The 24,567-nt window shown below is 32.4% G+C and overlaps 3 protein-coding genes across 4 annotated transcripts in view; all 3 read right to left on the reverse strand.

Moving 5' to 3' along the window:
• The window catches only part of LOC129807275 (active breakpoint cluster region-related protein), a 75,696-nt gene extending 62,662 nt beyond the window's left edge, over positions 1–13,034 (reverse strand). Inside the window, exon 1 of one of the 2 annotated variants that reach the window (XM_055856425.1) lies at positions 12,550–13,034. In XM_055856425.1, the coding sequence (XP_055712400.1) occupies positions 12,550–12,855 (306 nt within the window). In that variant the 5' untranslated portion in view covers positions 12,856–13,034. Of the gene's footprint in view, positions 1–3,552; positions 4,773–12,549 lie in introns of those variants that run through there. The other variant, XM_055856426.1, reaches the window with a different exon arrangement.
• Positions 13,035–16,526: 3,492 nt separating this feature from the next.
• Positions 16,527–17,933, reverse strand: LOC129807280 (60S ribosomal protein L7a). The gene is made up of 4 exons (XM_055856445.1): positions 17,745–17,933; positions 17,529–17,676; positions 17,079–17,449; positions 16,527–16,882 (listed from the first exon to the last, which is right to left on the reverse strand). The coding sequence occupies exons 1-4, from the start codon at positions 17,757–17,759 to the stop codon at positions 16,577–16,579; spliced, it is 840 nt and encodes a 279-aa protein (XP_055712420.1). The 5' UTR covers positions 17,760–17,933; the 3' UTR covers positions 16,527–16,576.
• A 2,945-nt stretch (positions 17,934–20,878) lies between these two features.
• Positions 20,879–22,086, reverse strand: LOC129807279 (zinc finger protein 60-like). Its single transcript, XM_055856444.1, has 2 exons — positions 21,327–22,086; positions 20,879–21,265 (listed from the first exon to the last, which is right to left on the reverse strand). Exons 1-2 carry the CDS (start codon positions 21,993–21,995, stop codon positions 20,939–20,941), a joined length of 996 nt encoding a protein of 331 aa, XP_055712419.1. The 5' UTR covers positions 21,996–22,086; the 3' UTR covers positions 20,879–20,938.
• Between the last annotated feature and the right edge of the window lie 2,481 nt (positions 22,087–24,567).

Here is a 24,567-nt window from a genome sequence, read left to right on the forward strand (position 1 = left end):
GTTTTTGTCTCAACTATGAACGCTTTTTTAATTGTAGCTGAATGAACGCTTGTTTTATTTGTAGTTTATTTTCAGGTAAGGAGTGATTAATATTCAACATAAAATCCTTACTAATACCGTAAAACAGGTTTTATGAAATTTACATAAAATTTAAAAAAAATGAATAAATAAAATTAAAGACACATCTAACGAAAAAGTAAAGATGAGAGTGAATCTAGCCAGGACACAAAGTTTGGTCATTATTGAATTTTGAGAGTAGGGTAAAATTGTACAAGTTGGACAGGAGTTTTTCTCTTGATAAATTTAGTACTTCATTTTTATTTGTATATTTTTAATGCTTTAGTTTTATAATTTGGTTCCTTGTGCTTAAAAACAAATTTTGTACTGTATTTACTAAGAAAAAAGCCTTGTCCAACTTGTACCGGCGAATTGTCCAACTTGTAACACTATGTGCAACTTATATTACTTTATGCTAAATGATTGAACAGCAATAATAGTGAACTGTTCTTTCGAACCAAGATCTAATATACAGATTTACGAAATAATAATTATATGGCGTATGAAAAAAAATCAAATTCCTATATTGATAGAATTAAGATTCCGTCACTGAGAAAAAAAAGAGGGTGCGATTAACTTTTTTTCCTCATAACTTTAACACTTTTTAGGTGTAAAAACGTATCAACATTTTTTAATGTTAATTTTACACCTTTATAAGGGTAAAATTAACATGAAAAAGTTGTTCTTTTCGTTTGTATAGAGCTAGTTCGTCATTTCTTAGCCAGATAATCATTAAGCTCATGAAACAAATTGAGAAATGGTAAGTCGACTCTTTTCAAAGAAGAAGAAAATTCGCATCGTTTGAAGGTTCACTCCGTGCGAACCATGCCTACATTCCCCTATTTAAATGTAAGAAAAAGTAAGAAAAGAGGAAAGTAAGACACGATTAAATTGGATTACCTTTGAAATAGGGTTTTTCTTCTATTTTGAAATTGAACTTGACTTTACAATGACATAATTTAGCTCCGCAAACCAATTGGAAAGCTATAAATTAAATTAGGCTTAGTTCCATTTAAAAATGCGATAAAAGTCATAATTTTGAAGGTATTCCAATTAAAAGGTGGCCCACTTCTCCTGATTATTATTACTTTTTTTAAGAAATAAAAAATATTAATAAGGGGATATTATAGGATTATTATGTCCCGCGACCCCAATAGGGATAAGCGGCTGAAAATGATGAAGATATAGGGTTATTAAAGGTTGTAGGAACTTTGAATTTGTTTTCGCCAAAACAAATTAAAAATTCCTATACACTTTGACCATTTTAAATATTGTGCATATTTACTGTGTGAAGAAAAAACATAGAAGATAAGAAGAATAAAATGTTAATTATTCTTGAGTAAGAATTAAATACCTGTAGTCAAATCCGAGATATAATTAGTAATTTCAATTGAATCTGGTAAATTGAATAAAAAGATTGTAGCTGTTGTGGATTGTAGCATTTTGTTCTTTGGGTAAGTCCTTATTTCTTCTTGTATCAGCAACTTGCAATCTTGTATTAACCGAATTTTTCATAAAAAAAAACACTTGTTTTTTTCTCGTTTCACAGCAAACTGAACTTTTTATTTTATATTTGAAGACTACTATTTTCCAAACATTTTAATTAATAATATCATAAAACTGCTACAATTCTTATCTATCACATGTGATATCTGTCTTTAAATTAGCATGAAAATAGGTAGTGTTTTATTTAAATTAAATTTTATTTAGTTTTCAATATAAAAAGTGAATGACAGAGTGGATTCTTTCAGTTCTCTTCGAAATTTATTAACCCGAAATTACAAACTTGAAAGATCTTTAAATTATCTTTTGGCTATAAATTGTAATGTTTGCGTTTTAACGCCAGAAAAATTCCTGGTGACCTAAAGTCGATTCGAACTCCGGACACTTGCAATTTGCATCATAGAGCAAGAGCTCTAGCACTTGCCCATTGCGAGCCCTATTTATTGAAGATATAGGCATAAACCAGAACAAGTTTGTGTATAAAATTATAGCCACTCATTGTTTTAAGTAGTATTTTTAGCTTTATGATGTGCTGGACACATCTACGACTTAAGCCGTGAGACTGCTTAACGTAATTATAATCAAAATAATGATTAGACCCCACTAAACCTTCTCTCGGTTTAAGCCGTGAGTGTGTCTAGGGTATAATCTAAGTGTTCCAGTTTCAACTTCCATTTAGGCCATCTTTAAGATTAGAACTTCTGCAGTAGGGAAAAGTTGAGCATCTTTGTAATTGGACTCTTTGTCCGATTTTTAATAAGAACTTGAGCTTATCATCTTTTAATTTAGCTTCGCAGATTAATTATGATGAAGCTCAGTTTCATTTCAAAATAGGATAAAACCGATAAAACCTTACTCCCACTAAACGTATTCAAAACGTATCCAATAAACTTCATTGTATTTACAGTAGTCTCGCTATAGGCCATCGCTCTATAGTCCACAATTTATCGACCGTTGATTTCAAAACACTGATTTTATGTTAGGTTATGTTTTTTAGTATGCGACATGCATAATTATTTTAATATTTTTGGCAAACTTTATTAAGTAGTTGTGATAATTGTGATCCCCAATGAAGAGAGCAAGGACAAGTACCACAATCGCAAAGAAAGTGGAAGCCGTCGAACAATTTCAATACTAAAAGTCGTTGATAATTTTAAAAAATTACATGGACTATAGTGCGACCCAAGTGTCAAATCTGAAACCACATATGGACTATAACGAGACTCTACTGTAATTCAATTAAATAAGAGACTCAAAACTCTATCTTAAAGAAAAATTATCATGCATTTGCATATCTAGAAAACTAGCCTAGACGGAAGGGCTTAGTTTCTCGGGATGTTGTAACCCTGATTTATTTTTATTGTTATATAATACTTTAAAAAAAGGATTTTGACGCCACTAGTGATATTCGGACGAATAGTTTACGTTCTGAAAACTTGTAGGGCTTTAGATAACCAATTCTTTGAGCTCAAGTGTAAAAAATGGATTATGAAACATTTAAGTAAAATCCAAAAAAAAGTTCTTGTTTTTCTGAAAAAATACACTGTGAGATTCCAGCAATTGCGTAAAAACTGATTTGAAAGATTGTTCAAGAAATTTCGAACATTAACTTTTGATACACCTGGATTGATTCACAGAGAGTGGAACATAAAAGAAAAACAGAATGAGTGGTCATAATTTTAGCGGATAACACTATCACACCACCATTTTTTTTATATTAATCACAATTGAGAGTTGCACGCGATAACATGTAATAAAAATTCACGGCGATTCTTTTTCTTTAACAAAAAACATTGAAAAAATAAATCTTTAATTATAATTTTTCTCAGTGAATTTGAACTTGAACTGACAGAGTGAGATACAGTGAGAGACAGACAATTGCGCAAAAAAAAAGCTTACAATGATAAGTATCTATTGAGGAAAAATTTCATAATTTATCTATTTGTCATTTTAGTATAGATAAAAAAAATCTTTGTTATTTTTGCTTTTTACCTTATTCGACCACAACTTTATTCTATCCGACACTGAGAGCATTTTTTCCACTTTTTTTTTTAAATGATATCCTTTATTGTCCTTGAGAGTATTATTGGGAGAGAGTATGGCACTTTTTGTACTGACTGGAAGAGTATCCATATAATACACAAGTGGAGGTTTTTGAGGAAAACTCAGCACTGCTGTTAGACTATAACATTTCTGTATCGTCCACTTCTTCTATAAAATTCTTATCAACTCATGATAAAAAAAAATATTCACATCGTGTGACTAGGAAACTTTGAGCTCACTTTGCACATATATTTTTTGCGCTAAGGTGTGAGGTAAAGAAAAATTGCTACACAGACACAAAACTATCTATATACTGGAAATTCCAGATATTGATTTTTCCTCAAATCCACATGAGAGAGAGAAAAAGAAGAAGAGAGTATGAGAGAGAATAAATGTTTTTCCCTCGGGAGAAAACTAGGAATATATAGTTAAATTTTCCTTTGTTACATTAGTCTTTACGCATTTAATGCGGGAAAATACCCTCTGTTAAGTAAATGAGGTAATTTCCTAAATTACATTTAACTTTTTTTTCCTCTCTATAATATCTCTCCTCCCCGCGTATCACCATTTAATGTGTTTTCTTCACTACCGAAAAACTCTTTCACTATCTCGAGTGTCCGACAATTTTCACGGTTGACAGACTTCCCAAAAAAAAAAAGTTAAAATTATTTCTTTTTATGTTCACGTGTGAGCTCAATGGAAAGGAAAATACCTCAACAGCACTCTTTGTGTTTTCTAATCACATTCACAATTAATTTTTGTGCAATTCCCGATGTCACACTAAAACAGAAAATTTCAATGGAATATCACGCGAAAAAAAATAAAACTGCAGAATAATACATGAGAGCGAAATAGGGCTCCCTCCACCACAAAAGTGATAGTAAAAATCTCTTTTGTGACTTTATTCCACGATAGAGTGTCACCGACTGAATGCGATGATATTATCCAAAGTGGGAAAAGCTCCACCGGAATTCAAAAGAGACGTTTATAGGTGGCGAAAATAAAAAGCATATCAGCCAATATATATATATGTGCATATGTATTTGTCCCCCTTGGGGGACTTTTCTGATAAATTAATTTGGAATTTTACCCACAAGTACATGTGCACACAGAAAATGTTAACCAACCAAACCGTCCATTCAGATTAAAATATACATCAACACTGAATCTTTTCACTCTCTCTCTCCCATCTCATATTTTTAACACCCGCACAAGAGGAGAATCATGTTCGATTTTTATCAGGAAACAATTACAATTGAATTCTCTCTCTTGCCAACTTATATGAATGGCCCATTGTGGATCTCAATTTGTTCTGGAAACTCCGATGAAAATGATTGGACATAAGCGGAAATTCTACAGTATTTTATTTTTATAAATACACTGTAGCTTTCTCAATGAACTTGACATTGATTAAAAGCCCAAATTTCCATTTAGAATATCAAATTGTTAAATTGCAATTTGTTCTATTTTTGGACATTTAAATGTTAAATACGATTGAGAAATGTTATGGATGTTATGCCATTCGACAAGTACAATTCTAAAGCAGTCTTCAGATAAGAGGTTTAGCCAAGTCACTTAATGTGTTGGACACACATATGACTTAAGCCGAGAGACGGCTTAACGAAATTATAATCAAAATAATGATCAAGTTATTTTTCTATCAGTTTCTGACTAAGTTGCCTCTCGGTTTAAGTCGAGAAATGGCTTAGTTAGTGGGAAATTTAAAAGAACGTAATCTAATCATAATTTTGATTATAATTACGTTAAGCCGTTTCTCGGCTTAAGTCGTGAGTGAGGTTTAAGCCGTAAGTATATAGAGATAAGGATTTAAATCTATATAATACTTCAGAATTTTGCTTTAAATTATAAACTATAGGGTGTCCCAAAAATCACGAAAAATTTAAATTTAGCGACATTTCTGAAATAAAGGTCCGCACCGAATAATAAAAATACTACGTGACAGTTTATAGATTAGGGTTTTTAAAACTAAATGCCAGACCAACGCGTTTTTATTCTTAAAAAATATTTTTTAAAAATAATTAAATAATTTGGTTCGAGAATTGGTCAGAAAATTGATTTAACTTCGTCAACTATGAAGAGTCTAAATGAAAAATTCACAGAACTGAGTCAATTGGGGAGGCAAATACACTTGCCATCCAAGAACAAGCCCTTCAAATGATTAATAATATTGAAGCAGTGTATTATCTGAAAATAAAGCTGATCAAACGTTACTGTTACTGGCGTTCGATATCGCGACATGATGAACGAATTTATGAAGCCTAAATTGGAGGATTTGTTCATTAATAAATTAATTAATTATGAATTCATTAATATTGAGGACAAGTGGCTTTAGCATGATAGTGTGACATGTCATATAGCCTATGAAATAATGCAATTCCTGCATAAAGGCTTCTACACATTGGGAGCAATTTTTGTCAAAAATTGCATTTTTGACAGAATTTTGACGTTTCTGCCTACAGCACTGCAGCCAATTTCCTTCAAAAAAGCAATTTTTGACGAAAATTGTGCTCAATGTGTAGTGTAGACACCTTAAGACATTTCCTGATTGTAATTTTCTCTATTGGGGATTAGAATTGGTCCCTTAGATCATGTAATTTTAGACCACTACATTTTTTTTATTCGGTTATTCGGAGTCACAAGCCTAAGTCAACAGGCCTACATCCACCTCTGTGCATTAAAAGAGAAGTTTTAACATTGCATCATCGAAATTTGTCCAAAAATGTCAGGGAAACTTTCGACGAAAGGATTCATATGCCAGCAGAGCTATGGAGGTTAATTACTGGATGCGATATTTAATACATAAACCCTATCTTATGTACTTTATTTTTCAATTTATAAAAAAAAATTTAATTGAGAAAAAAATGTGTTTTTATTTAATTTAAATGTTGCGTAATTTATGGGACACTCTATATAAAAAAATTAAGAAAGAAAAGTCACTTTGAAATTAGATATGTGTCAAACTGTGATGGAAGAAGATCAGTTGAAATTAGCAATGGATAAAAATTATTTAAACTCTTTCCCATTTTTGGAACTCTGGGCTACTCAAAAGAAAATGTGGATACTCTGGGATCGGGAATCTTTGTTTTTACCATTTTGTTTTTCACAGTTTGTCTTTTGAATATTTGTTTTCAGTAATTTTTGTTTTTGGGCAACTTTGTCTTTGGAAATCTTATCTTTCATGCATTTTGCACAAGTATCAGAAATTTTATACAAGTATTTATATTTTCCCAAAAATTTCACTTTTTTAAATTTTGTTCTAAAATTGCTTTTTCATATCCCAAAAGTTGGAATTTCTAAAATATTTTCGACACAATATATTATTATCAGTTAAAATTAAGTTAAAATTCGTTTTTGAATCATTAGTTAGAATTTCTCACAATTCTAACTACAATAAATTCCTACACTAAATTTATTGACAATTTTGCACTGTGAAATTCAAATTTCGAATTCTTTAAAATCTTTTTAATCAAGAGCTCTGTAGTTACAGTAGAGTCTCGCTATAAGCCATCGCTCTATAGTCCACAATTTATCGACCGTTGATTTCAAAACACTGATTTTAAGTTAGGTTATGTTTTTTAGTATGCGACATGCATAATTATTTTAATATTTTTGGCAAACTTTATTAAATAGTTGTGATAATTGTGATCCACAATGAAGAGAGAAAGGACAAGTACCACAATCGCAAAGAAAGTGGAAGCCGTCGAGCAATTTCAATACTAAAAGTCGTTGATAATTTTAAAAAATTATATGGACTATAGTGCGACCCAAGTGTCAAATTTGAAACCAAATATGGACTATAGCGAGTCTACTGTACATAATAGCAAAAATATATTTTTTTTGGTTTTAGATGTTCTTAGACAATTCGTAGACGGTTTTATCTACGGAATCTTCAAAAAAATAAGTGCAGCTGAATTTTTGAAGACTTTGAATCCAAATTTTCAGAAAAGAAGTCTAAACGTGGGTCTTTAAAATGGTTAAGAGTGAAATAAAATAAATCTTACAATATATATTTTATAAACAGAGAAAATATTTGAATCATCGCACCCATATTTTAAAAACTTGGGGAACGTGTCCATTGTTTAAAATATATTGTGAAAGTTACATTTATCCAGAAGCATTGGAAAAAAATTAGTCATTACGAAGCATGGGAACATTCCCCTACCAAGTATCTATCTTTCTTCTAATTTGTAGGATTCATTTGCGCTATATAACATATGAAAATCATAAATAAAATAAAATAAAAAATTCTAACATCTGGCAAATAAATCGATGTAATCTATGACAAGGTTTTAAAAAAGGTCTATAATATACTTAAAACAATTACGAAAATTTATTGAAGAAGATTTCAAAAAGAAATTTAAAAATAATAAAAAAAAATGTACAGTAGACTCTCGCTCAATCGGCTCTTTTCAATCGGGCGCAAATTTTTTTTGACAATTTTCACGTTTGGTTTCAAAGGAAATTTGTTCAAATTCTCTGGAATTCCTCTTGTTTTATCGTGATCCTTTATATTTGAGCGCTTTTTGTGGAATTTACAATGATTTTCATGCCCAAATCTCTCGATAATTTGGATGACATTTTGCCCCATATGCCCGATTAAGAGAGTGTACTATAACAATTTTCACGGGTTTCCAAAAATCAAAATTTTAAAAAAGTAATAAAATAAGTTATTAATTATTTTATCTATAAAATCTATGAAAGAGTAGCAGGTTTTCGACCGCTGGTTTCAGAAATATGTAATTAATATGATACTCTCGTTCTAAATTTTAAAATATTAGCAAAACTAAAAGACTAAAATATTGAAAACTATTTGAAAATAAATTTAAAAAAAATTCCATCTGTGGTAATAATTTCTGGAATTAGGGTTTGATTTAAAGACTTTAAAATTAGGCTGAAATAATATAAAAAATATTATAAAATAGTATAAAAAAGAACTTTTTTCAGGATTTTAGGGAGACCAGGATAATGAATATCAATTATAAATTCAATTTAAAAAGGTAAAGGTATAACCATATTCTCCTAAAAACATTAAGAAATTTTCTTGTATTTTTTTTCACAAAATCGTATTTGCAGAAAAACTTCACAGAAATGAAGGACAATTGGTAATAAATGACATTATAAAAATCACTCTAATAGCACACTTGAAAAAATACAGTCTTTCCATTCAACTGAATGAGCTTCAATAGCAATTTTCAATCGTAAACTTACTCTGGTGAGAAAGAACATTTTAGTTTATTATTTCAATGGTCTATTTCTCAAAAGCGTATATTAATCACCATTGCAGTATTTTTTTTCTGCTTAAAGACTGCTTATAATCGCAATAGGTTTTCTCGACAATTTAGTAACATTTTTTTAGGAACATGTTACTCAAGAAATAGAATAGCAAGAAAGAAAACGTTTTGATAGTTTTGAATTTTTGTAATTATACAACAAACCGAACTTTCTATACAAAAATTTCTTTAAGAGTTAGCTAGAATTCTAAAGCCGCTTAAATTATCATTTTGAGAGTCTCATGCTCTGAAAATTAGTAGGTAAATATTTTGATTTAAATTATAAACAATTTAGAGGATCTTTTGAAGAAAGTTTAAATGAAACACTTAAACGTGAGATCCTCATTGAAAATTTTAAATGAATCTTCTTGAAGTACTTCCTTGACAACTTCCGAGGGCATTTATGCAAAAAAAAAATCTTGAATTTTCGTACAAATGGCAAATTTTCCTGGTAATCTTCGGTCTCTGTATATCTCTACTATAGTCTATCGCTGCGGCAGAAATGTAAATATGGTGTATTAGTTTTGCAATGAGGCGCCTTATCTTCCGCACAGAATTCCCGGGAGAGAGTGTAGCGAAGCAGAAGAGGGAGTAAAGAGGGAGGAGACAGCAATATTAGATAAGGCCGAGTGAGTAATTCAGAAGTATTGTTTTAACTCAATAATTTCCTTCCTCGATTTTTAGGCCGCGATTGGCGTGGTCTTTTGCTTGTGCCTTTGACAATTAAGAAGTCACAGATACTGTAACTTGTTGAAATCTTGCCTAACTCCGCAATGTTAATCTCCCTTAAGTATTCCACTTAATTAACTTGTAAAAAAAGTAAGTTCACGTGGAGATGGATAACAAACACTCCATATCAACAAAAGGCAATATTGCAAGGTAAAATCTTGCAAAACTAGTGATAAATTAAAATTAGTGATAAAATTGAAAAAAAAACGTCAAAACTAATATTAAAATTATTTAAAAGTAAATAAATATTTAAATTTTCAAGAAAATTAATATAAAATTATTTTATGCTAGACTTAAGACAAAGTAAAAACACTTTGATTAAGGAAAAAATTAAATGACATTAAAAAAAATATTTAAATCTAGAAAATGAGTATTTTTTTCAAAATTCTACGAAGTTTTGGAATAATTTAAAATTTTCAGGTCAGATTACTTGTCACTCAAAATTACATTGCTGCAGTAAGTTTGAGTAAAAATTAAAGAAAAGCTGCCATTCCTTTATTAGTTATGCCTCACAATTTTTAAATCAGGAACATTTTATAAAATCAAAATTAAGATACTTTTTTCTCAAAGGTTTTGATATGTCTATCCCATTCTTTTGCAGTCTTCTTCTTCTCCTGAATGCCAAAATAAATTCAATTTTGTTCAATTTAATTTGAATGTCAAAGAGAAGTTAAGGGGAAAAATTCTAGGCATAGAGGGGGGTCACTGAAAGCTGAAAATCGATATCTATTACAGTTTGTCCCTTACGTCCCGTAGAATGACAAAATGCACACGACAAATTTCTAACTATATACTAGAAATAATAGATCCCGGTCAGAATCCCGAACCCCAAAATCCCGAAAATGTCAAAATTGCGAAAACCAAAATCCCGAATTCTTGAAAGTGTCATAAGTATAATCACTATTATACCCGCGCTTACGGTCTTGAGTTTGAAACGTAATATTTTTAATACAAATTGAAATTTTTTGTTACTTATTTTTAAAGAGTGTTGCTCGGAACTTTGTAAATAGTTTATCGTATTTGTTTTATCTAAAATCATTCTTAATATATTTTAAAATAAATAAAAATAATTATAATAAAAATATTGGGAGTAATTCGGCCACCTTGATTCTCATAGTTCCTTGCCCTTCCGGAATATTTTTAAAGTCTTTTTTACATCATCTCGTTCGTTGAAACGTCATTTTTTATTATTATTTTTTAATTGCATAATTTCTAGAGTTATAAAAACTAAAATTCATAGAAATTTAGGGAACAAAGAAGTGGTCGAAATTGCAAGGTGCATGTTACCCTAATTTCGTCCCTTTCAGGATTTTAACTATTCGAGATTTTGGCTTTCTCTGAGACACAAATAACTCATTTGACAAACGTCTGGCGGCGCTGCGGTTGCAAAAAATCTCTGAAATGCGACAAAATATTTTCTTCTCTATTTTATCCTTATAAGCAGGTCGTGTCCCTTCTTGTAAGATGTACTTTTGCATTCCTTATTAACCAAAATAGGGTTGTACAAAAGGGTTTTTCTCAAACCTATCCTGAATTTTGGGACAGCTCAAAAGAATGAGTCTTCCAGCTCAAAATTTCATCCCAATTTTTTTTTGTAATATCGACAATTATTCACAATTAACCCAAATAACTGTATTCAACTAAATTATTAAAAGTATTTTCTTGTGAAAATAACTAACCTCTAAGAAATTAAGCAATTTTCACATTAAAAACCCACATTAAAAAAAAAACAGAGATTTACTCAAATCCGATATCCGGGTGATTGTAGGTGAAAATAACCTCTGTTCTAATTTTCAAAAGGTATTATCCGAATAAAGAGAACCCGGATATCGAAAATTTGAGTGCTTTTAGTGAATCAATAACTGATTTTACGATTCTTTTGAAACAAATGTCTGTCAAATAAATTAAGTCTCAGCAAAATCGATTAAGAAATTTAGAACTTTCTAAATTAATTCAATTTTGATTTTGAAAAATTAAAAATTGCAAATTATCTGGTGATACTCATCTATGGACGTGATGTCTTTCTACAGTTTTGGAATAAAAAAAAAAGGAAGAAAATACGTCTCGAACGTCTCGAGAGAATGTTCACTTATTTGAGGGGGGGGTTCCTAAAACAGGAAATCATTATCTCGTACCCTTTGACCTATAAACTAAAATATTTTGCTTAAAACTTTAAATTTTTCACATAGAAAATTCAAAATTGAAAATCGCGTGAACTAAAACCTAATCCAGTTTAATTTTAAAAAGATTTTAATCAGGAATCCCAAAAATAATTCAGTTTAATTCACTGGAGATTCACAGCAACTTTGAAATGGTCAAGTCTTATCTGTAAGTTTTTGCTCTTTTGCGGTAACATATTTACCTCATCACCGTCACCATTTCCTGCCCACTATAAACCTGTTCTGATTCTTCACCCATTGAGACCCAATTAGAACACTTGGATGCTTCAGGGGATTTTTCTTGAAGAGACTGGGAATTTTTTTGAGAAGTTCGAAAGTTACCTGAGAAACAGGTGGTAAGCAGAAGAGGGTTTTACTTTTGCCTTTTGCCCTATCAGCCTAAAGTTAAATCGAACCCAGAATGGTGTTAAAGAAGAAGTGGAAGGTGTCTTTGTGTTGGCAGAGTAAAAATTGCAGAAAAGTTGAACAGGAAGTTTTGGTTGCTAGCACCATATCACACAGAAATTCCGTGCAATCAAATTGCAAATTCGAGGAAATATTGGGCAAATTGGTCAGTTGAGTGGACACATACTTCCGGAAACACGCCCGGGGCCACAGAAATCGCGTCTCTGTGAGCAACTTTCACCGCAGGCGCCCGAGTTATGTAAAAAGATCTCTTACTGGGTTGGCCCCAAAAATCGACCAAAACGAACTTTAAAACATTAAAAAAAAACTTGTTGGATATTGCACAAGAGATGTCTACTAACGTCATCATCAGGTCTGGGTCCATCATTGGCGGCATCGGTGGAGCTGAGGTGTCCGGGAGATGGTGTAGCAGCCTCAATGAGGGCTTTGGGGTCACCACCAGCCTCCCGGTGCTTCTCCACATCACTGAGCAGTCTTTCGAGGTACTCCACATACAGTGTTTCCTGCTCCAGCTCCTCCCGAAGCTCCTCAATCTTCTGACGATGGCGAGACAGGCTCGCCCTTACATCCTGCTCCCAAGCCACCGATAGGGACTTGTGGGGGAACTTTTGTTCCCACATCCGCTGAAAGTCACTGAACACACTCATTTTTCACACACTTTGCCCTGGTCTAACACACTGAGAACACTTTTTTCATCATCCTTCTGCACTTTTTGCTCACCTCACTGCATTTTTCACCCACTTTTCCACCTATTTTTCCTTTTTCGCGAAGAGGATACACAAAAACTCGCTTGCTCGTCAGACTCTCCGAAAACAACTGACGTTGTTTTTTTGTTGTCACTGATACTGCGGTTCTCGTCACCTGTGGCGCTACGATCGGAAATTGATGGCAGCGCTCGCCAACGGAAAATATGAGAAAACTTAACCCGGCTGACCAACAGTAATCAGTTTGTGTTTACTAGCAGCTAGCACACACATTACAAATATCAAATAATAGGGTAAATTAAGCTAATTCAAAACCTGCTCCAAATGGAAATTTTTCACTATTCCAAATGGAAATGTCACTGTTTTCATGATAAATACAGTACTAAATTACTATATTCATACATTTTCTATACCACAGTTTCTTTATTTAGTTAATTTTGCTCCAAATAAAGCGAGAACAAATTTTACAGTCGAGTTCCTCAAATTTGAACGACGGTTGAGTTCAAAATGTAAAATTTGAGGTTATGTGAAGAAAGTTTTGCGTGGAGTGCCATTTTTCTCTGGTATTTCCTCAATATTATCGTTTTATATTAACTTCCGCAACAAATTTCATTTATTTCACAATAAATTACATTGATATATTCTCTAAAGTTGTTTATCCTAATTTACGGAAAGTGCATTTCACATAAATTCCGTTACGTTTTTAAAAATATCCTTCAAATTTGAGGAGTGAGAAATGTCATCTACACCCCCCAAATGTTCAAATTTAAGGACCTCTACTGTAATTTTTTAATTTATCAGAAAAATTAAAAGTGTACCTTTTCACCATCGAATTTTTCATAGATCGTCCATGTTTTCCAATGAAAAACACAATAAGATGACTGATTTTTATTCGTTTCGTTTAACATTTAAGCCATATTTCTGGCTATTTTTTGTTAAATTAAGTGCTAATCTTTATTGTTAACGGTACGTGAAGTTTCGTGAACAAAAAAGGTTTTTCTGAAGTGTCTGCAAATGCTTCAATAGGAAACCCCGGAAATATAATTTTTTTTTAAAGAGATTTTCTTATTGTTTTAGATGGGAAAGGAGAAAATACCAAGAATAAGAACAAATCCTGTACTCAGGAGCAACTCAACAAGGTTTTGTAATCCTTTCGTCGTAGTTTCACTTTCACTGTCTGTCTCCAATTAGAAACATTCCCTTGTTTCCATTTGGATTAATATGTTTCCAATAGAAGCATTTTACGCTAGCGTATTTTTATTGTATTTAAGAAGTTTTCAAATTATATCTGAAGAATTTTCACTAAACAGTAACATTCTAGAAGAGTCAAGGAGCAAATTTATGTAATTCTCTTCAGAAAAAAATATGAACTTAATGTGTTAAATCTTCTGTCAAAGTAAAAGCGTTTGGAAATGGTTTTGAATTAGGGCATTTACCCTACTTTAAAACAGGCCTGAGCTAGGGGGAAGTGGTACACCTTTGAAAGTGAGGCGCCTTTAAAATTAAGATTTTTCTCTTACTATGTTTAAGTGGAACTGAGCCATATCATAATGTAATTTAGCTTCTCAATATGTTTGTGCAGCTAAATTATATCACGATGATGCTCAATGGTATTTAAAAATAGGTGAAAAATCATAATTTCAAAGGTGCCCAACTTCCCCCTAATGGTGTCTACACACTAGAAGCAATTTTCGTAAAAAAATGTCTTTTTTTTTAAAAAGTTCTGAAACGTTTCTGCCTACAATGATAGGGGAAATTTTCTTTAAAAAGGCATTTTTTAAAGAAATTTGTCCTAGTGTGTAGAGGCCATACTGGCCTCTGATTGGACGATTTCCCGTATAATCGTATAATACAAAAATAGTCGTTACAATATTTGGTTTAAATTTGTGGAATTTATAGACTTAACTATTTTATTAACTTCATTTTCATCATTTGATAAAGCTATTTTAGGATTTAGATTGATTAAATTTGAAGTTCTTCCTCTATCATATTTCGCACAATTAAAAATTAAATGATTCATTTTAATTGAAACGTGGCAAACATCGCAAACTGAAGGTAAGTGTCCTCTCTCCATTAGATAACCATGAGTGGCTCTCGAATAGCCGATCCTGATTCTATAGAGAGTAATGTTTCTTCTTTTTATTTTCTCTGATAGAACTTGACCATTTGATTTTCCATAATTTGTTTGACTTTCCTTAATTTATTTACTGATCCCGTATGGTGATCAGCTGCTAAATATATTCATTCCTCATTCCATTTATTTAGAATTTGTTTTTTCGCATATGCCCCAATATGCCCTTAACTTAAGCCATTCGCAAAAATTCCTCTTGAAGGAAATTGTCCGCACTAATGTGTAAGTTGAAACGTCAAAATTCAGTCAAAAATGCAATTTTTGACGAGAATTACTCCGAGTGTGTAGATTCCTTTACTCAAACTTTACTAAAGACTAAAAACATAGTGTTTGGTGGACAGTTATTAAAATTTTGATTAATTTTAATTGTATTTACAATATTCCATAATCTGAATATTCATAATATTCCATAATCAGGATCGGAAGTGGGTTTTCTCAAATTCTGTTTAGATTAATTTGTAATAATATTATTATAATTGATATATTTTAACAACTCGAGAAGAGATCTTCTATTTTATCCCATAAATCAGAAACGACAATTGGGGACTAAAACTCAGGCTGAACCTCGAGAATATATTTTAGCGTGTAAAATTTGGCAGTATAGGATTACGTAAAGGAAATTTATGCAAATGACTTCTAATTAGATAATCCTAAGTCTTCACTGTATGGCAGTTTGGATGGAATTTTCACTGTCGAATATGACATGCTGAGGATCAGTCTGCTCTGCATATAGGGGAGACTGAGGTAAAACTTGTCAAAACGCATATTTCATTCTTTCACGAGCTCTGAGAAAACTTAAATGTCTTATAATGAGCATATTCTTATAGGAAATGTGCTCTATAACTTTGTCGAATATAATTTTTCTCTATCTTAACGAGAAAAGTGCTCAAATATTCCAAAAATAGGGCTCAAAATTTCATTATTTTTTATCTTACATAATCCTTCCGAGAGACAGCCTTAAATATGTGTGAGTCAATTTTATAAGGAGACAAATTGTAATTTATTTGTGTTGTTTGTTATTTATTTATTTAGTATTTTTTGCATGGTTCTTGGTCATAATAAGCCGAAGGGCTTTAGACCTACAAAGAGGTAAGGGGGAGGGGGGACAAAAAAAATAATCCTTCCTCGAATCCCTTCAAACTTTTTAAGTTTAAGAAAATTCATGAAGACTATTTATAATAAAAATTTCAAGCCTCAGTCTCTTTTATTTTAGAAAATAGTGAATATTGAAATTTTCATTTTGACAAATTTTGCCCCAGTCTCCCCTACTTGTGCCTTTTTAAACGCGGTGTTGGTGGAGCAAGCGAAAAACAGGATGAATTTCGCGAATTGCGAATCAATTCTTGTATATAAATCACTTTCCAAGAGATGACGAATAATGGTTTCGAGAGGATGAACGCATGGTCAACCGGGTTGATTGAATGTTCTTTCCGGAAATCATTTTCTTTAGATTTTCCCGATTTTCCATTATAAAAACACCAAATTTCCCATGATTTCTTGTATATTTCAAATTTCAAATAATACACGGGATATCTATGCATGTTTCTGGGCCAATTCGCGAGCCTTAGCCTTCTCCAGCTTCCTCTGGCGCGCGATACTCTTGAAGCCCAGAAGTCCTCCTCCCCAGTGCTTACGGATCTCATCGTATCGCTCGTTGTAGTTGTTCTTTACAGTTTCCACGAGCTTACCAAGAGTCACACGGTCATTGCCATCCACCTGAGTAAGAGCAACGCAGGTGCAGGTCTTGCGTCTGACCAGAACACCCAATCGAGCCTTTCCCTTGATAATCACATAGGGAACGCCCATTTTCCTGCACAGAGCAGGCAGATAGAGAACCAGCTGAAAAATAGATCGAAATTGAGTACCCAGAACCCAGATTAAGAGGATTTTTATAAGTTCCGGATAAAGTCAGGGTCAAAATTGCAACATTTTAATTGCGTGAGAAATTGTGAGATTTCTCACACTTCAGGTGAAGAAATTATAATCATCACAGTTGGAGGATGAAAGGCTGGACCTTTTGACTTTGAGAACTCACCTCAATGGGATCCACATCGTGAGCAATAACCACCATCGAAGCCTTTTTCTGCTCAATCAACTTGGTGACAGTATTTGTTCCGGAACGAATGGTGTTGGGCTTCTTGGATGGTGGAACCTCTTTACCCTTGGCCTTAGCCTCAGCAGCTGCCTTTAGACGTGCCTTCTTGGCCATCTCAGATTCCGGACGATACTTCTCCAGAAGCTTAAACAGCTGCACGGCCGTCTGCTTATCTGCGGTCTGGGTGAATTGATTGACAGGCGGGGGCACCTTCAGACGCTTCTGCAGCACTGACTTGTGCCGCTGGATGCGAATATACTTGGGCCACTTGACAAATCTGGCCAAATCCCTCTTGGGCTGAACATTTTGACCTGCATTTTGAGGTTATGTCACTCAGTGATTGTTTTGATGCCCTCCCATGCACTTTTCCACAATTATTTCAACACTTACCAATGCCAAAGTTCTTGGGGCGCTTCTCAAAGAGTGGATTGGTGACCTTCTTGGGCTCCACTTTCTTCACAGCGAGGGGCGGAGGCGCAACTTTCTTTCCCACGCGCTTCTTCTTGTGTTTGCCTCCTGGGCGGCCTTTGGGTCCTCCCTAAAATACACAAAACGTTAGCAAGACTGTCTCTTAACATTTTTCACACGATTCTCCTGGATATTTACCTTCTTAATTACCATTTTTGCTCAAAAACTTTGCGAATCAATGTCGACACGCGGCGGAAGTCTACTGAAAAGAACGACAGCGGCGCTGACAGCAAAAATGGTGAATTTTTTCAGCACACAGCGCCTCTAGCGGTGGAATTCAAATTAACTGACTTCGCTGAATTTACATTGTTTGAATTTTTGCAACGGCTCTGCAATGAAATTTCGTAAAAAAATAAGGTTAAAAGGGTTAAAAATAATTTTATCGCTTTCTCTGGTTGGATAGATTTTTTAGATGATCTAAACATGCAAATGAGAATGAAACAAATTTCTAAAGTTAAATTTTAAACAAATGTCCGTGATTTTTTTACCCAAAAAGCGAATATGAAAAGTATTAGGTAAGGCATAACTTCAAAAATTTCACACATTTTAATTATAGCTGAATCTTATAAGTAAAAACAAAAAAACTATAATCGAACCTACGTTTTCGAAAAAAAATAATCCGAAAACACAAAATATCTTTTAAATATTTTAAAAAGTTATTATATTCTGAACAAAAGTTCAAATTCTCAAGTTATTCTAGCGATTGAAGATATTTTTCTCATGGTTTTGTTTTATTTGTGAAATTATGTTGCATCTAACCTTAAAAATGAGGCAATATTTTGAAAAACTGACGTTTCTTTTAAATGTATTTCCAACGTTTGGTCCTAAGAGGTTGGAATCAACTCTAAAACGGCGACGGACACATGAAAGGGGCAGTAAAAAGATGAAATGAGATGAAAATAAATTGAATTAAATTGATACATAACTCTAAATTGCATAAAAACCTTTTACACTAGATCCCGGCATTATGCACATTTTCGGGACATTTTCAGGATTGCAGTGGCTTTCTTTTAAATAAATCGACCGTAGAACGAATTTCGCGCGGAGTAAAAGTAGTTCAAACAAAAAGATTCAACTAATTAATAGAAATGCATTAACAAACAATACTTTTTGGCCAGAGTGTTCTTCAATAAATGTTTAGAATGTTTAAAAAAGCTACCTTAATAAAAGAAATTAAAGTTTTATTCTGAAGAAGTAGCAAAATGTTTTCAAATTTCCCGCATCGTAAAATAGTATACATTCAGGCGTATTTCAAAAATGATTTCATAAATTGACTCCTAAGGGTAGTTTAAACTTCATTCTATTTGAATTAAATTTAAAAATGTCTTTTAGAGGTTATGCTACCATAACCTCACGTTGCACAGGCGTTTTACAGAGGCCCTTAATATGCAAATTATTTTTATGGGAGAAATTCTTGTCATACGGTTTCATTTTCTTAACCAATAGAATAATCCAATAAGGTTTAGGTTTAGGTCTGTTTCAACGGTTCTTGCACGCCTCTGGTTTAGGTTATGATAAGTCTAACTAAAAAAAAATAAATAAGGACATACTTTGTGTGGAAGAATCTCTTTTCTGTCGAATAAAAGGCTTTTCTGTTCTTTTTCCATTGCATTGCTAAAATTTAATCTTAAAATCAATTAAGGTATTTAATGCAAAATCTTAACCTCAAAATAAAAGAAACATAAGCAGAATCTGTTTTTTTTTTAAATAAATATTATATTATTCTTTTAATTCAGTAATACAGTAGAGTCTCTCAAATCTGAATCTCTCAAATTCGAACGACGTTTGGATTCAAAATGTCAATTGTGAGGTTATGTTAGAAAGTTCGTATTCTTGATGAATGAAAATCATATTTATGTGCTTCTTCCTGAATGTTTACATACATTATGGTCATGTAAAATGAAAAGGAAGTATGTTGCCACTAAGACTTGCGAGAAAGTACGGGAATTTGATTCAAAGTACAATTTAATCTCACACAAATTTCGTTAATTTTGAAAAAATCGTTCGAATTTGGGAGGTGAGAAATGTCAAAAATACCCCCCGAGCGTTCGAATTTAAGAGACTCTACTGTAATACTACTAAACACCTTCGAATGATTAAAAAAAAACATTTTAATATTATATCGAACCTAGGAATTTCCTGTCTTGTTTTTTTTTTTAGGTTACGTTATATATAACCTAAAATTCGTATACAAGTACAATCCCTCAAGTAGATAAGAAAATCCTACTCTTCTTTTCTTGTTCCTTTTCAATTTTTAGATTTAGGTCGTCAGACATTCTATTAAAAACCTAACCTCTTTACCACAACACATAACCGTTCTAGGGGCATTTTAAACGCCTCTTTTTAAAGAAAATTTATCTTTCATTGTAGGCAGCAATTTCACAATTAAAAAAGGCTATTTTTTAAGAAATTGCTTGTAGATTTTTGCCGTTTTTTCGAGGTTACGTCATACATAACCTGAAATTCGTGAATAATCCTTCATATAAATAAGAAAATCTAATCTTTCTTCGTCGCTTAACCTTTTAACGACGAGACACTTTTTACGGACTGAAAATCAACAATAAAAATTAAACTGAGAAACATAATCAATGATAACCCTTACATCTAACCTTGTAAAGCCCAATAGAGTCTAATTCGGTGTATTTTGTGCTTCTATGAATGATAAGGACAAAAGTAGCCCAAAAATTTTTCTGACAATACCAATGAATAATATTTTTCGCTTTAATAAAAAATATTACGTAAGAGTATCGTAGTTTTTATTGCCAAAACAGTTTAGCTTAAAAAAAATTGGAAGTAAGAAAAATAAATAAAATCATTGATGAATTTGAGAATTTAAAGATTCGCCATTTTTGAGCTTAAATACTTACTACATAGCAAATAGCTAGAGATTTGTAAAAAATATTCTAGATTCCTTCAACCTTCTACTTTATAATTATGTACAGATATCAGAAAAAAAATAACTTTAGGTAGTCAGGAAAAATTATTTTCTTTATGGGACACCGGTGTTCCAATCGTCCTTAAGGGGTTAATTTAGAAATGCAACCTCAAATTTCTATATAACCTCTCACTCACTTGTTTGGAAATAGCAAATGAGTGAGTGAGACAAGCAATAGCAATTTTCAATAGAAAAGTCTCGATTTTTGGACTCAAATCAAATATACTCGCGAAACTTTTCTTTAAGATCTTCATTGAAAATGTGATTTTCAAGGTTATGTCATACATAACCTGAAATTCTTCAACACTTAACCCCTTTACCAAATAAAAGACGCATCTATGCATAATCAAAAAAAAGTCTATTATTTTATTGTAAAATTAAATTAAGTCAAATTTATTTATTTATTTTTTGCAGATTTTTCTGCAGACGTTTCTCCTTGGCTTACTATTTTGGAAATCTTTCCCTGGTATGTTAGACTTATCGTTTTTGGGAGTTTGGGATTGGGCACAATTCTCGTAATATCAATATCCTGGTCAACATGCTGTACCAACTTCATTCTCTCTGCTTCCGACTTTATAATTACATCGTCCTTTTTGTGATGCAAATTGTGGACACGATAGGCATTCTTTGTGTGGAAAATAGCATCGCAGACCTTGCACTTTATGATCCCATTGGCAGGGAACATTGTTCTCTGCTCCAGAGTATGTTGCTTCTCCAAGTGTGTCTGAAAGACATCCAAAGAAACCGTTTAGAATTTCCTGAGAGGAAAACAAGAAAAAGCTCACCTTGAGGTTGTGCTTCATTGAATATTCAGCTCCGCACAGATAGCAAAAGTAGATGGAATAGAAGTTTCCGTCGTTCATCCGTTTGAGCTTCTTGGATGGAGGAGGCACAATTGTCGTGCGATGATATTCGGCAAAATGGGATTTCTGCTCGTGGGCCAATTTTGCCTGCATCGTGAGGAATATGGCTGAGCAGGTTTCACAATTGTAAGTTGTCTGTGGCATACCCATCATTGGAACATCCGTTTGCTTCAGGCAGTTGAATTGGTGCTGAATCAGTGAAATCCGGAAGGGAAACAACTTGCCACAGAATTCACAGTGATAATTCGTGGCTACATTATTATGCTTCCGATGCTTGTGCTGAATGGCTTGGGAGATATTTGGGAATTTTTCCGGACACCATTCGCACTGTATGGCTGTATTCTTGGCTGCTGGATGAATATTCTTCGCTAATGCCTTCTGTGTTGGCTTTGGGCGTCCACGATAGTCAATTTCGTTGCTTCCGTGCTTCAAAAAATGCTTCCGGAGCTCTTCACGATCGCTGAACTCATTGTTGCAGATAATGCAGGAAAAAGTATTTTTCTCTGGCGACAATTCCTTCACAGTCGTAGTCGAAGTATCACTCTTTTGATTGATTTCATTCCGCCTTTTCCTGGATGTTGCTGTTGCCATTTTATAGACAATTTTCCTTTTAAAAACAATTTTTCCCTAGGAACGATCGAAATCGAAATGACATTTTGCTGACAAAAACATCCCGGTGTGCCATGCATTCATCTTGCTATTCACCACATTTGTATTATTTTTGTATGGGTTTGAAATTTGTGATCAGTCGCAACGAAAATTGCAACGTGCAACTTGAAAAGCATTGTAAATTTAAAAATTATTATTTTTTATATAACAAAAAACATCAGCAAAGCTTTTGATGCGAATTGTAGGATATTTTCAGAAGATTGAAAAATTCGGATTTCGGATAATTAATTATTTTTGAAGAAATTTTCAACCGTGTTAAAAATTCAAGGCAAAAAATTCATGAAGGAAACCAAATTGAAATAAAATGCCAAGTGAACACACTCTTCAAAAAACTACACTTTTCAATTGATTTTCATTTTGCAAAATTCTTGCAACAGTTCTGGGATTCATGAATTAATTTCCTAATATTTTCACATTTTTCACTATTTTTGCGAAAATTTGGTATGAATTTTCAATTGACAAAACCCAATAAATAATGTTAACACTTTTTCAGTTATGCAGTAGACTATCGCTAATTCGGCTCTTTTAAGATCGGGATACTTTTTTAATTCGGGCAGCAGTTAAATTTGAAAAAACTAGTTTACATTTTTCAAGTTTGATTATGATTATCAAATGAAGATGCTCAAATTTTCCATGGTTTGTCATAGTTCTGATGTGTTTTTGCATTATTAAGGGGTTTTCATGAAATTTACCATAAATATAAGTAAGTGAACTCAATATGTGTATGCAGATGAATAAAAAATCGTTGCATTTCAAAAAATTATTCGCCCGAATTTCTCCGCCCGAAAAAATCTAGTTGTAGCCCCTGTCTTTCACAATATTATAAAAAAAAACTCATTGCTCCGTCAATTTTTTTTCTTCAAAATAATCAATTTTGTTTATATTTCTTTTTAAATCAAAAAGTAAATGCATCAATTTTTCAAAAACGACTTGACGGTTTCATTTTCCTTAAAATTATTCTTATCACATTTTAAAACGAATAAAAATATAGACATTGACAGTATTTTGGATAATATTTCAGCCAACTGATTTCCGTAGTTCTTTGCCCTTCCAGAACTCTTCGAATGTCTGTTCCACATCAGTCTTTTTGTAGAGGTTACACTTCTCTGTATTTTTTCATTAGTGAATGAAAAAAAAATTAAAAAATATCGAATTGTGAGAAATAAAGATAGTAGCCGAAATTATAAGTTGGCTGATCACCATGCAACATTGATCAAATTCTCTTCATCCTTGATTCTCAATATAACACGAAGTTCAATTTTTTTATATTGATATTTTTTTAATCTTATCAGTTTTAGACATTTTGTTTTGTAAAATAGATTTTCGGATCCATTTTTTTTGTATTATTTAGTAATGAATTTGATACAATATCTGTTGTTAATTTAAAAAAATAATTTACATTACACACGGCTCTTCGTTATCCGGCACTTTGTTATCCGGGTGACATCTGCCAAACGCTGGCGGTTGATGTATTCAAAATGATTTTTTTACGAAGCATGCAGTTTGTCCAGAGTGAATTAATGTGTTATTTTCATTTTATTAAAGTTTCTAACACACAATCGTGCTACAAAATGAAACATAAACACACCACAAAGAAAATTCTGTTGTTTTTCGACAGAAAACAAATTCCCACAGCAGAAAATAGAAAAAAAACGTTGACCAGATTCAAAAAACCAAAATGTCATTTTGTCTCCACGTCAGCCGCAACGAAGAGTCGAGTGTACAGTAGAGTTCCTCAAATTTGAACATTTGGGGGGTATAGATGACATTTCTCACTCCTCAATTTGAACAATATTTTCAAAAATGTAACGAAATTAATTTAAATGCTTTTTCACTTTTTAAAATTTAGGAAAATAATTTTAGATACTTTTATCAATTGAATTTCTTGTTAAATAGATGGAATTTGCTGAGGAACTTAATATAATACGACAATATTGAGGAAACACCAGAGAAAAATAGTTCTAATTCAGACTCCATTTAAAATTTCTTTTACATAACCTTATATTTTACATTTTGAATGCAACTGTCGTTCAAATTTGAGGAACTCGACAACTCGACTGTATTTCCAAAATTTGTAAATGAATAAAAAAAATAAAATGAAAGTGAAGGCCCAAATAGACGCAGGCTGATCCTCGAGAATATTTAGCTTTTAAAAATCGATAATAAAGGATCAAGTAAATGAAATTCATGCAAAGGACCTCTAACTGATGATCCTAAGCCCTAAGTAAACCAGTTTGGGATAAATCTTTATTGCTAAATTATACAGGCTAAATATTCTCGAGGATCAGCCTGAGTCTATTTGGGCCCTAAGGTTTATAAGAATATATGAATTTTGAATATAAAGAATATCAAGATATATTGTATCAGTCCACAATTTTTCTTTCCAAATATTCACTTTGGATTTTTACAATTCACAAAATATTTTTATCAATTTTTCTTGCAATTGTGTCGGTTGTGTATGTGATTCGAATCAAAAATTTTCCATGACACAAAT

This window comes from Phlebotomus papatasi, chromosome 3, assembly GCF_024763615.1.
Source record: "Phlebotomus papatasi isolate M1 chromosome 3, Ppap_2.1, whole genome shotgun sequence".
NCBI classification, from domain to species: Eukaryota; Metazoa; Arthropoda; class Insecta; order Diptera; family Psychodidae; genus Phlebotomus; species Phlebotomus papatasi.